The sequence below is a fragment of the Salvelinus namaycush genome, unplaced genomic scaffold (assembly GCF_016432855.1).
Source record: "Salvelinus namaycush isolate Seneca unplaced genomic scaffold, SaNama_1.0 Scaffold2263, whole genome shotgun sequence".
NCBI lineage: Eukaryota > Metazoa > Chordata > Actinopteri > Salmoniformes > Salmonidae > Salvelinus > Salvelinus namaycush.
The window spans coordinates 3774-17500 of record NW_024059079.1 but is presented as its reverse complement, the minus strand read 5'-3'; the positions used below and the strand labels follow the sequence as shown (position 1 = coordinate 17500).

At 43.7% G+C, this 13727-nt stretch overlaps 1 protein-coding gene across 1 annotated transcript; it reads right to left on the bottom strand.

Moving 5' to 3' along the window:
- Positions 1-4681: 4681 nt before the first annotated feature.
- Positions 4682-12780, bottom strand: LOC120038587 (cytochrome P450 26B1-like; the record flags this gene model as incomplete). Its single annotated transcript, XM_038984285.1, has 5 exons — positions 4682-7322; positions 7637-7918; positions 9215-9370; positions 11574-11730; positions 12644-12780. Coding segments are annotated over 5 exons (1143 nt in total), but the record flags the coding sequence as incomplete, so codon positions are not given.
- Between the last annotated feature and the right edge of the window lie 947 nt (positions 12781-13727).

Below are 13727 nucleotides of genomic sequence, written 5' to 3'. Positions count from 1 at the left end.
ACCAGTGATACAAGTTTGTATTAGGTGGGAGATTACGTGAAAACCGGCCACTAGGGGCAACAGTGAGAGCTAGGTTTGGGTGTTGCAGATAGGAATGGTGGATCTGCCTCCGATTCCAAAGGTTGCCAGTGACAGAAAGTTGAATCCAGCAATTTTTAGTTTTAAGCCTATCCTACCTTAATTATAACCTTTTGGAGTCAACAAATTTGGAGTTAATACCTAAACTTAACTTTAAACACTTTGAAATTTGACGTTAGCAACAACTTTGAAATTTGACGTTAGCAACAACTTTGAAATTTGACGTTAGCAACAACTTTGAAATTTGACGTTAGCAACAACTTTGAAATTTGACGTTTGATAAACATGGATGAACGTTTAATTCTGAAGGGAGACTGTGAGACCTAGTTGGACACATCAAATCAAATGTTATTGGTCCCATACACATGGTTAGCAGATGTGAGTGTAGCGAAATGCTTGTGCTTCTAGTTCCGACAGCACAGTAATATCTAACATGTAATCTAACAATTCCACAACAACTACCTAATACACACAAATCTAAGTAAAGGAATGGAATGAGAATATGTACATATAAATATATGGATGAGCGGCATAGGCAAGATGGAGTAGATGGTATAGAGTACAGTATATACATATGAGATGAGTAATGTAGGGTATGAAAACATTATATAAAGTGGCATTGTTTAAAGTGACTAGTGATCAATTTCTTAAGGTGGCCAGCGATCGGGTCTCCATGTAGGCAGCAGACTCTCTGAGTTAGCGATTGCTTGTTTAACAGTCTGATGGCCTTGAGATAGAAGCTGTTTTCAGTCTCTCGGTCCCAGCTTTGATGCACCTGTACTGACCTCGCCTTCTGGCAGCGGTGTGAACCTGTATGCCCAGAGGCGTTCCGTGACAGGCGCTGTCAAACAGGAAGTGACTCTGTAAGATGAACATTTATGAACCTCAGAGAGAGTCAACTGCTCAGAGATGAGAGATGGTGAGAGTCAGACAGAGAAATGACATCACTTCCCTTTATGTGTCAGTATGCGCTCTCTCTAACGCATAAAGTCTTCCTGCCATTGTCTCTATTTTCTACATCGGCCCGTTTTCAGCTATTCCACTGTTTCCTGCGGGACACATTTCTACAAGGACCAGGATGCAACGAGCACATTGTGTTTTACCAGAAAACGTTTCTAGTGGCTCTCATTGTATCAATATTTATTCTACAGGCAGATCGCTCAAGATTAACTTCTAAATTGGACGTCTGTCCATGTCCCGAAGACGTCGGGGAAACGCCTTCAAAACCTGATCACTATTACCATCAAGTAGGGTTGGGTTTTGTCAGGGCGTTGTGGAAAGGGGTGGCGGACTCCAGATCTGAAGATTCCCAGCGGTAGACACTCACTTTACTTATTTTAACTCAATCCCAAACCTAAACCCTTAACTTAACCATTCAGAATGAGTGACTAAACGTAATGTTTTAACCCAATCCCAAACCTTAACCCTTAACTTAACCATTCAGAATGAGTGACTAAACTAAATGTTTTAACCCCATCTCAAACCCTTAACTTAACCATTCAGAATGAGTGACTAAACGTAATGTTTTAACCCTATCCCAAACCCTTAACTTAACCATTCAGAATGAGTGACTAAACGTAATGCTTTAACCCTATCCAAAATGTCTAACTTTGAAATGTGATGTTTGCAGAAACTGGACAGTGCAGAGCAGGAGCAGTCAACCCAGGGTGTCATAAACACTTCGACATCTGACGTTTGGAGCAACTTCGAAAATCTGACGTTTGGAGAAGTGTGGATGAACGTCAGAATCATATACGAATCTGAAACTGAGGAATGAGTTAAATACTATTATGCAAAGCTATATTTAAAAAATATCTTTCGCCTTTTGGTATTTCAATGAGTTCAAATTACCATGCTGACCACACCGCTAGCGTCACGTGTGCGACCGTTGCAAAATAAATGTACACATACATGTTATTCAATCATTTCACCCAAACTGCTCGCGAACGTCAACGAACATCTGCATAACCAGGTGTTAAAATAGAACTTGGTTCTATTTGTGACGCTTGACGCGTTGTAAATCTCGCCTCTCCCATCTCCTCATTGGTTTTTAGGAGCATATACCCACGTGGGTGATTGAAAGAAGAGATCCACAGTCCAGTCCAGTTGGTGGTGGTAACGCACCTTAAAGTTGGTTGCCAACCGCCATATAAAGTCCACAGAAGAAGAAGAAGCCTGAAGGAGGAGAGGTTACTAGAAACTAATTAGGTTTCCCCTTTAATCTGAGGAGTAATTGTCAGAGTAGAGGACCTTGTGTATTTCAGGTAAAATAACAACCCAATGTTTATATCCCAGGACAAATGAGCTAGCAACAGTAAGCTAGCTAGCCAAATTGCCATAAATGTTTAATGCTTTTCAACCTGTCCCCAAATTAATATAGTACGGTTCAGAGTTTGTTTGGATATTTCTTTTATTTTTTTTATTTTACCCCCTTTTCTCCCCAATTTTCGTGGTATCCAATTGCTAGTAATTACTATCTTGTCTCATCGCTACAACTCCCGTACGGGCTCGGGAGAGATGAAGGTCGAAAGCCATGCGTCCTCCGAAACCCAACCAAGCTGCACTGCTTCTTAACACAGCGCGCCTCCAACCCGGAAGCCAGCCGCACCAATGTGTCGGAGGAAACACCGTGCACCTGGCTCCCTTGGTTAGCGCGCACTGCGCCCGGCCCTCCACAGGAGTCGCTTGTTTGGATATTTCAACCTGCTTGTCCTGATCGTGTCTGGTGTAGATGGACAATATCAGCATGTGGACGATGGCGTACGCCTACGTCTAGTCAGCATGTCAAATTAAGGATGACGTTTTGAGCAGCATCAAGTTTGGTCCCCATAGTCCCAAATGTTTCCATATAAAAACCAATATGTTGTTCTGGTCATGAAAATCTATGAACCCAAACAAAGAGAGGACTACATTTATATGACTGTACTGTTGTGTGTTCTTCAATAGGCCTGTCTTGAGAACACACTGCGTCTCTCCCTCAGTGACCAACATTGAGGGGGTCTTTCATGACGATGAGAAGAAACGGGGCCAGCTCAGGGTCTTTCATGACGATGAGAAGAAACGGGGCCGGCTCAGGGTCTGTCATGACGATGAGAAGAAACGGGGCCAGCTCAGGGTCTGTCATGACGATGAGAAGAAACGGGGCCAGCTCAGGGTCTGTCATGACGATGAGAAGAAACGGGGCCAGCTCAGGGTCTGTCATGACAATGAGAAGAAACGGGTCCAGCTCAGGGTCTGTCATGACGATGAGAAGAAACGGGGCCGGCTCAGGGTCTGTCATGACGATGAGAAGAAACGGGGCCAGCTCTAGGCATTTGGAGGCTCTAAGAGATCTGGTTGGGGTTCCGAACAAATTTCAAGCAATTCTCCTCATTTTGCCATGTGGCTCAGATACAATTTTTTTCTTCCGTTTTACAGCTAATTTACTGAAATTCTACCCATTTCGCCATTTTTAGATAGCTGGCTAGATTTATCAATCGAAAAATTGTAAGCTGACATGACTAATTGAGTGACTGTCAGTGACTGACATAACACGAGAAAAACTGCTGGTGCACCAACAACATGTTCACATTTCTCCTTGTGTATTCTACTATCTTAACTCTCAATAGAAAGTTGAGACGCAGATTGAGTTCCTAAAAAAAATATGTGTAAATTTATTTATTTATCCTTTATTTTACCAGGTAAGTTGACTGAGAACACGTTCTCATTTGCAGCAACGACCTGGGGAATAGTTACAGGGGACAGGAGGAGGATGAATGAGCCAATTGTAAACTGGGGATTATTAGGTAAGCGAAGGCTGACCGCTTATGTCGCTTAGAGAAGAACTTTGTAAAAGTGGAGCATTGGAACCACAGAACCACAGAACCACGGAATCGTGCAACCATGGAAACCACAGAACAGAGAAACCACCGACTTGTTTGGTTGATTGTTGATGTGTCCCTCGGGTATTTGGACACCTAAATAATCGATAGAGAACTATTGATTGATTTATCAGTTGACATCGGACAATTGAAATGAATCGTTAGTCTTAATTTTCACATTATATTTTATTACAGGAGTACATTTAAGAATCACAGTTGAAAAACATTCATATTTGAACTAAGTGAATTGTTGGGATCTGTAAAATGAAATACACATTATGTACAGAAGGACAGACAGACAGACAGACAGACAGACAGCGATAGCTGCATCTCAAATGACACCCTAGTCCCTAGTTAGTTCACTACTTACCATAGGACTCTGGTCAAAAGTAGTGCACTGTATAGGGAATAGGGTGTCAAATGGGACTCACAGGAGAAAATGACCAATGAAGCCATGTGACACTTCAATATTGAACATACCTCGCAAGTAATTGTCTTCTTAATATTAATAATAAATGAATGTTGTGATAATAATAATTATTAATAGTATAATAATTATAATGATAATTATAATAATAACCCAAAATAAGAATAATTATTACAATAAACAATATTAACATATTCAACGCTGTTTTACAATATAACTGAAATAATTCATATCATTCTAAATATAAAGATATTTACCAACAAACAGACTTTTGACATTTATACTAAAACTCTGGAAATATAATAAAAATGGCAACTTAAAATAATAATATTTTATTACAATAAGAAATATTAATAGTCAATAATAATAATATTAGGGTATTAGAGAGAACAGGTGTTAACCCATGGCTTACTTACTAAACACAAGAATCAGAATGAACAGAACTGCCCATCCCTCTTTGCTTTTCACAAAATACAAAATATTTGCTAAATACAATTTTAAAATACAATAAAAAAACGAGAAATGTCGATGAATCTCACTTGCAATCTATATATGATAGCACTTCTATAACTGTCATTTAGAAACACAGAAGCAGCTCACTGTACGTATAGTATGTGTAGACAATCAGTGGTGTAGTTGGTCCCAGAATATATACGACTTTAACACTATAGACATTATATATCTGTAGAAGACGGTAGTAGAATATCATTTATAGAAGCTTTTCCCAGCAGTCCCTGGGTCCTAGCTCCCTCCAAATAAAACTCCCAACTGTCCAAGGATTCCGGGATGTTATTTCAGAATGTTCCAGAATGTTCCGGAATGTTTGTGAATTCCCCAAAAAATTGAGTTCCAGAATGTTTGTGAGTTCCAGAATGTTTGTGAGTTCCCGAATATTTGTGAGTTCCGGAATGTTTGTGAGTTCCGGAATGTTCATTAAGTTCTAAGTGTTCTTTTGACGAGTTATAAAGGAAGTAGTTTTGTTTTGGAAGTATTTTCTCTCCTTATCCATGATGGACATTTCCTGGTGTTGGGGTTAGTAATAAGTTCCAAAAATGATTCTGATTGTGCAATCGTCTCACGTTGTTAAATCTCATTAGCTAAAAAAGTTTAGATTTTTCTTTAAATCAATTTTGCATTTTTGTGTTGATAAAGAGGAGCAGCTAGTCAAAATGTCAGCTTCACGTCCCACAGAGTTCAACAACACTCTGCTCCAACTGAAATACAAAAACAAAGCAACTCTCAAGCAGCAAGTATATAGGTCTCCTCTCCTCCTGTATTTCTCCCTCTCCTCCCCTCTCTCTTTATCTCTCCCTCTCTTCTTCTCTTTCTTTATCTCTTCTTCTCTTTCTCTCTATCATTCTTCCTCCAGCTTAGACGATTCTGATAGCTTTAGAAAAATGGTTCTCCTTTATGTCCAAAATACATCCAGTCAAGCAAAGAGGCAGATGTCAGGCCAAGCGACGGACACACACACGGACACATAGTCCGATGACATCATAGCACAGGTTTGAGGGTTTAAAGGGGAAGGGGGATGATTGGTAACAACTGATCGTCTCTTATGTGCAGGTTGAGTAAAAAAAATGAAGATATGAAAATACGTCCAATGAAAGATCCCCTTCCACACCTGAGCTATTGACACACAATCCTAAAATCCTTTCCAGCTTTTGAGTCTCTCTTTCGCATTCTCCCTGAAGTCCTTTATAGCAGGGGTCTCTGTTTGAGCCCCATCTTGGAGAATTATAGTCCATTTTCCGGGTAAAAAAAACGCCTCATTTAACAAATCGTGATAGTTGATAGGTTGATAGCTTGATTGTTTGAGAGACGTGTGTTAGAGCATGGCTGGAAGAAAAGCCTGGAAAACTCTAGCACTTGCCAGGACTGGACTTGGAGCACCCTGATATATACAAGTGTGTATGAACTCACCTCTGCCCTTCTCTCTCTAGCTCTGGATTCACTTTAAGAGTCTCTCTCTCTCCTGTGTAGATTCTCCTGTCTTTTATCCTATCCCTAAGCTTCTTAAATCATTATACCCTGTTTTATCCCTCCTTTCCTTGCTTCCTTTCTTTCTTCCCTACCTCCATCCATCCCTCTAATCCAAATACACTCCCCTAAGAATCTGTTTCCTAATTGTGCATAACTTCTCTTAACATTAAATCTTCTGTTTTTTTATTCATTCATTATATTACATTACTTTTCATTTTATACATAGTTTTGTATATTTCTTGGAAAACAAACGGAATAGAGATTTTTTTTGGCAGCCTCTGTTCTTCTTCTTTGTCTCCCAGAAAGTTCCAATGACTAACAATAACACGACAAAGAGAAGGAATCGGAATTCAGAATGTTCCTTTTTAGAGTTCAAAGGAGACCTCCAACATTCCAAGACATCAGCAAAATGAAAACAAAAGGATGCTAGACCACTCCTGACCTCCCATTCTCCTTTTATTCTCTCTGCCATGTCCTCCATCCATCCTCCTCCTCTCTCTCATTTCTCCTCCCTCTATCCATCCCTCCCTTCCTCCTTGCTTCGTCCAATCCAAATCAACGATCTACACCGCGGCTCCCAGCAGCTCTTCCGTCTTGATGTCGGCTAGGAGATCGGACGGAATCTCGTTCTGGTTAGAATCCAGACCGTAGAACTTCACCTTTAACCCGTCCACCGGATGAACCACCGGCACCGTCACCACTCTGGGAAAGTCCCGGGTCGCCAGCTCAAAGCGGCTGGTGCTGGCCAGCTCGATGGCCAGTATACGGAGGAAGAGAGTGGCGAGCTGTTTCCCGAGACAGGAGCGGATGCCACCGCCAAACGGAAGGTAGTGGAAGCGTCCCTCCTTGTCCTCGCAGCGTTCCTGGGAGAAGCGGTCGGGGTCGAAGGCGTCTACATCCTTGAAGACGGAGGAGGTGTCGTGGGTGTCTCTGATGCTGTACATCACACTCCAACCCTTCGGGATCTGTACCCCCTGGGGACGGAGACAGAGAAACGTGGAAGAGTCATTTACGAGACAAAAGACAAGAAAAGACAAAAGAAAAGACAAAAGACAGGACAAAATATAAGAGAAGACAAGACAACGGACAAGACAAGACAAAAGACAAGACAAAATATAAGAGACGACAAGACAATGGACAAGACAAAAGACAAGACAAAATATAAGAGACGACAAGACAACGGACAAGACAAAAGACAAGACAAAAGACAACACAAGAAGACAAGATTGGAAGGGAGAGAGAGAGAGAGAGTGATTAACAGATGACACAATACAAATATACCACTCACATCTAGTTCAAAGGTCTGCAGGGCCGTCCTATACCCCCCAGACACGGGCGTGAAGAGCCTCAGCACCTCCTTGATCACACAGTCCAGATACTTCAGACTAACGATGGTATCCAGGCCCAGTTCCCCCTCGCACAGACAGCCGTTGTGGAGGATCCCCCGGGTCCGGAGCTCCTCTCGTAACTTCTCCAACACGGCAGGGTGGCGAAGCAGCTGCATGATGAGAGACGTGGAGGCGCTGGCCGTGGTGGCAAACGCAGCAAAGATCAGCTCAATGGTCGCCTCCTGGAGACGAAGGGAAGACGGAGAAGAGAGATGTGTTCATTAGGATGAGATCATCTGTAGGGAAACTAATATTAAAACTACTCTATAGCACCTATATCACTTCTGAAATACATTGATCCGTGAAACTAGTCAGATATCCAATACATTGATCCGTGATACTAGTCAGTTATCCAATACATTGATCCGTGATACTAGTCAGATATCCAATACATTGATCCGTGAAACTAGTCGGATATCCAATACATTGATCTGTGAAACTAGTCAGATATCCAATACATTGATCCGTGAAACTAGTCAGATATCCAATACATTGATCTGTGAAACTAGTCAGATATCCAATACATTGATCCGTGAAACTAGTCAGATATCCAATACATTGATCTGTGAAACTAGTCAGATATCCAATACATTGATCCGTGATACTGGTCAGATATCCAATACATTGATCCGTGATATTAGCAAGATACCCAACTTTAAACCAACGTAAAAATAGCAACGGAGGATCTTAAAGGGAAAGTCTGTATTGTTATTTGATAGAGGCTTTATTTAAAGACAAGTGTTACAAGTGAGACCAAGCAGAAATCAACCATCATATCTCTACAGGTTGGGGTGTTGTGTGGGTTTTATGTTTTAGTGCAGATCAGATAGATATAAATCACTATATAGGGAATAGGGTGCCAGTCCTGGTCTAAAGTAGTGCACTATATAGGGAATAGGGTTCCAGCCCTGGTCTATGGTAGTGCACTATATAGGGAATAGGGTGCCAGCCCTGGTCTATAGTAGTGCACTATGTAGGGAATAGGGTGTCCTTTGGGAAACAGCCATGGTGACTTTCAGCCTGTTAATCATTTTACAAACCTTAAAGGAGACTTGGAGGGGTAGAGAGAGGTAGAGAGAGAGGTAGAGAGAGAGAGGTAGAGAGGGAGAGAGGTAGAGAGAGAGGTAGAGAGAGAGAGAGGTAGAGAGGGAGAGAGGTAGAGAGGTAGAGAGAGAGGTAGAGAGGTAGAGAGAGGTAGAGAGGTAGAGAGAGGTAGAGAGAGAGGTAGAGAGAGAGGTAGAGAGGTAGAGAGGGAGGTAGAGAGGTAGAGAGGGAGGTAGAGAGGTAGAGAGAGGTAGAGAGAGAGGTAGAGAGGTAGAGGTAGAGAGAGAGAGAGGTAGAGAGAGAGGTAGAGAGAGAGGTAGAGAGGTAGAGAGAGAGGTAGAGAGGTAGAGAGGTGGAGAGAGAGAGAGAGAGAGAGAGAGAGAGGTAGAGAGGTAGAGAGGTAGAAAGAGTTCCTAGGAGAGAAAGGTTCTTACCTTGAGTTCCTGCATTGTGAGTTCAGTGCCGTTCTCTTTTGCGCTCTCCAGCAAGATATCAAGTGCGTCGCTATAATCCTTCCCCTGGGAAGAGAGGGGTTTCTCCCTGATGGCTTTTTCTATTCCTTTCTGGAGTGTGTCCCTGGCACGGATACCCTACAGAAGCAAAAACCCACAGAGACATGTGGTCAGTGATGTGTGTGACAAACAAGAATGGAATATGTTGAATTACACAGTACAGCTTCAGAACAGCATCAGGTCAGAACAGCTTCAGAACAGCATCAGGTCAGAACAGCATCAAGTCAGAACAGCATCAAGTCAGAACAGCATCAAGTCAGAATAGCATCAAGTCAGAACAGCATCAAGTCAGAACAGCTTCAGAACAGCATCAGGTCAGAACAGCTTCAGAACAGCATCAGGTCAGAACAGCATCAGAACAGAATCAGGTCAGAACAGCATCAGAACAGCATCAAGTCAGAACAGCATCAAGTCAGAACAGCATCAGGTCAGAACAGCTTCAGAACAGCATCAAGTCAGAACAGCATCAAGTCAGAACAGCATCAAGTCAGAACAGCTTCAGAACAGCATCAGGTCAGAACAGCTTCAGAACAGCATCAGGTCAGAACAGCATCAGAACAGAATCAGGTCAGAACAGCATCAGAACAGCATCAAGTCAGAACAGCATCAAGTCAGAACAGCATCAGGTCAGAACAGCTTCAGAACAGCATCAAGTCAGAACAGCATCAAGTCAGAACAGCTTCAGAACAGCATCAAGTCAGAACAGCATCAAGTCAGAACAGCTTCAGAACAGCATCAAGTCAGAACAGCATCAAGTCAGAACAGCTTCAGATCAGCATCAAGTCAGAACAGCATCAAGTCAGAACAGCTTCAGATCAGCATCAAGTCAGAACAGCATCAAGTCAGAACAGCATCAGATCAGCTTCAAGTCAGAACAGCATCAAGTCAGAACAGCATCAGATCAGCATCAAGTCAGAACAGCTTCAAGTCAGAACAGCATCAGATCAGCATCAAGTCAGAACAGCTTCAAGTCAGAACAGCATCAAGGCAGAACAGCATCAGATCAGCTTCAAGTCAGAACAGCTTCAGAACAGCATCAAGTCAAAACAGCATCAAGTCAGAACAGCATCAAGTCAGAACAGCATCAAGTCAGAACAGCATCAAGTCAGAACAGCTTCAAGTCAGAACAGCATCAAGTCAGAACAGCTTCAGATCAGCATCAAGTCAGAACAGCATCAAGTCAGATCAGCATCAAGTCAGAACAGCTTCAGAACAGCATCAAGTCAGATCAGCATCAAGTCAGAACAGCTTCAGAACAGCATCAAGTCAGAACAGCATCAAGTCAGAACAGCTTCAAGTCAGAACAGCTTCAAGTCAGAACAGCATCAGAAAAGCATCAGGTCAGAACAGCATCAAGTCAGAACAGCATCAGATCAGTATCAAGTCAGAACAGCATCAAGTCAGAACAGCATCAGAACAGCATCAGGTCAGAACAGCATCAAGTCAGAACAGCATCAAGTCAGAACAGCTTCAAGTCAGAATCAAGTCAGAACACCATCAAGTCAGAACAGCTTCAGATCAGCATCAAGTCAGAACAGCTTCAGATCAGCATCAAGTCAGAACAGCTTCAGATCAGCATCAAGTCAGAACAGCATCAAGTCAGAACAGCTTCAAGTCAGAACAGCTTCAGATCAGCATCAAGTCAGAACAGCTTCAGATCAGCATCAAGTCAGAACAGCATCAAGTCAGAACAGCTTCAAGTCAGAACAGCTTCAAGTCAGAACAGCTTCAAGTCAGAACAGCATCAAGTCAGAACAGCTTCAAGTCAGAACAGCTTCAGATCAGCATCAAGTCAGAACAGCTTCAGATCAGCATCAAGTCAGAACAGCTTCAGATCAGCATCAAGTCAGAACAGCTTCAAGTCAGAACAGCTTCAGATCAGCATCAAGTCAGAACAGCTTCAGATCAGCATCAAGTCAGAACAGCATCAAGTCAGAACAGCTTCAAGTCAGAACAGCATCAAGTCAGAACAGCATCAGAACAGCATCAGGTCAGAACAGCATCAAGTCAGAACAGCATCAGATCAGTATCAAGTCAGAACAGCATCAAGTCAGAACAGCATCAAGTCAGAACAGCATCAGAACAGCTTCAAGTCAGAACAGCATCAAGTCAGAACAGCATCAGAACAGCATCAAGTCAGAACAGCATCAAGTCAGAACAGCATCAGAACAGCATCAGATCTAATTTCCGTTGATTTACTTCAGCCTCTTGTTGAGTAGATTAAATCTATGCATATGTGTCTTTGTCTATTAAAGTGCTTGTTGTACATGCACACACTCACCTTCCTGTACCCACTGAACGGCAGGTCTATGGGTAAGGTGAAGATGTTGTCTATGAACTCCTGGAAGGTGTTGAACAGATGTCTCATCTCCTCGTCTGCTACTCTAAACCCCAGCAGCACCCTCACTGCCATGTGGAACGACAGCCTCTGGGATTCCCTGGGGAGGGAGGGAGAGAGAGGGGGGGTTAATAACCAGACATAGCAACCCTACGTAGCCCTATGTAGCCTTTATGTAGGCTGAAGACCCTGATCCCCAACAACACCCTCACTGCCATGTGGAACGACAGCCTCTGAGATTCCCTGGGGAGGGAGAGGGGGGGGGTTAATAACCAGACAGAGCAACCCTACGTAGCCCTATGTAGCCTTTATGTAGGCTGAAGACCCTGAACCCTAACAACACCCTCACTGCCATGTGGAACGACAGCCTCTGGGACTCCCTGGGGAGGGAGGGAGAGGGGGGGGGGGTTAATAACCAGACATAGCAACCCTACGTAGCCCTATGTAGGCTGAAGACCCTAAACCCCAACAACACCCTCACTGCCATGTGGAACGACAGCCTCTGGGACTCCCTGGGGAAGGAGGGAGAGGGGGGGGGGGGGTTAATAACCAGACATAGCAACCCTACGTAGCCCTATGTAGCCTTTATGTAGGCTGAAGACCCTGATCCCCAACAACACCCTCACTGCCATGTGGAACGACAGCCTCTGGGACTCCCTGGGGAGGGAGGGAGGGGGGGGGGTTAATAACCAGACATAGCAACCCTACGTAGCCCTATGTAGCCTTTATGTAGGCTGAAGACCCTGAACCCCAACAACACCCTCACTGCCATGTGGAACGACAGCCTCTGGGACTCCCTGGAGGAAGCAGTCAATCAATCAATCAATTAATCAATCAGTGAGAGTCCAGGAAAGTAACTTCAGAGGAAGAAGGTGTCTAGAAACGAGCAGGGTTCCTCTCCGGGTTTCCTCCTTCCAAGGGAGTTTCTCCGAGCCACTGTACTACTGCTTTAGGTTCTGCTTGCTCTGTGGGGGGCTCTTCTAGCTGGAGTGAGTTTTAGAATTACAAGTCACCTGTAGACGTTGATGGGTTCTGGGTTGGAGCTCCACAGCCTCAGTGACTCCTGGATCACCTGCTGGATCTTAGGGAGGTAGGACTGTAGCGCCTCATGACTGAACACCTTGGAAAAGACCTGGAGGAGGATGGGGAGAGGGGGAGAGGGAGGGAGAGGGAGGGAAAGGGGGAGAGAGAGAGAGAGAGAGAGAGAGAGAGAGAGAGAGAGAGAGAGAGAGAGAGAGAGAGAGAGAGAGAGAGAGAGAGAGAGAGAGAGGAAAGAGAGAGAAGAGAGAGGGGGAGAGAGGAGAGAGGGGAGAAGGGAGGGAGAGGAGAGAGGGTTAGAACCATTTCTTCACCATAACCACAACCCTCTTCCTCACCTTGACCTGACCACATCCACAGACCTCTTCCTCACCCTGTCCTGAGCACAGACCTCTTCCTCACCTTGACCTGACCACAGACCTCTTCCTCACCTTGACCTGACCACAACCACAGACCTCTTCCTCACCTTGACCTGACCACAACCACAGACCTCTTCCTCACCTTGACCTGACCACAGACCTCTTCCTCACCTTGACCTGACTACATCTCACCTGCATAATGTAACTATTCTCAAAACACCGTATCTGGAGAAAACATCTCACAACAACTTTTCTACTCCTTCAGACACAGCTGTCACATTCGGCACCAATACTACAAATCCCAAAATCCCCTGAGTCATCCTTCTAAGCCTTTCTACTCTAGGACCATGTATTATAAAGAATGGGATGATCATTTTAAAGATCTGCACAGCTAAGGGTTGTGTACTCCGTTCAATTCTTTACTTTCTTGTCCTTTGACATGGAAAATCTCTCAATGTGTCACTGTTATGTTGTAGAGTGGACAGAGTCTCTCAATGTGTCAATGTTACATTGTAGAGTGGACAGAGTCTCTCAATGTGTCAATGTTACATTGTAGAGTGGACAGAGTCTCTCAATGTGTCACTGTTACATTGTAGAGTGGACAGAGTCTCTCAATGTGTCAATGTTACATTGTAGAGTGGACAGAGTCTCTCAATGTGTCAATGTTACATTGTAGAGTGGACAGAGTCTCTCAATGTGT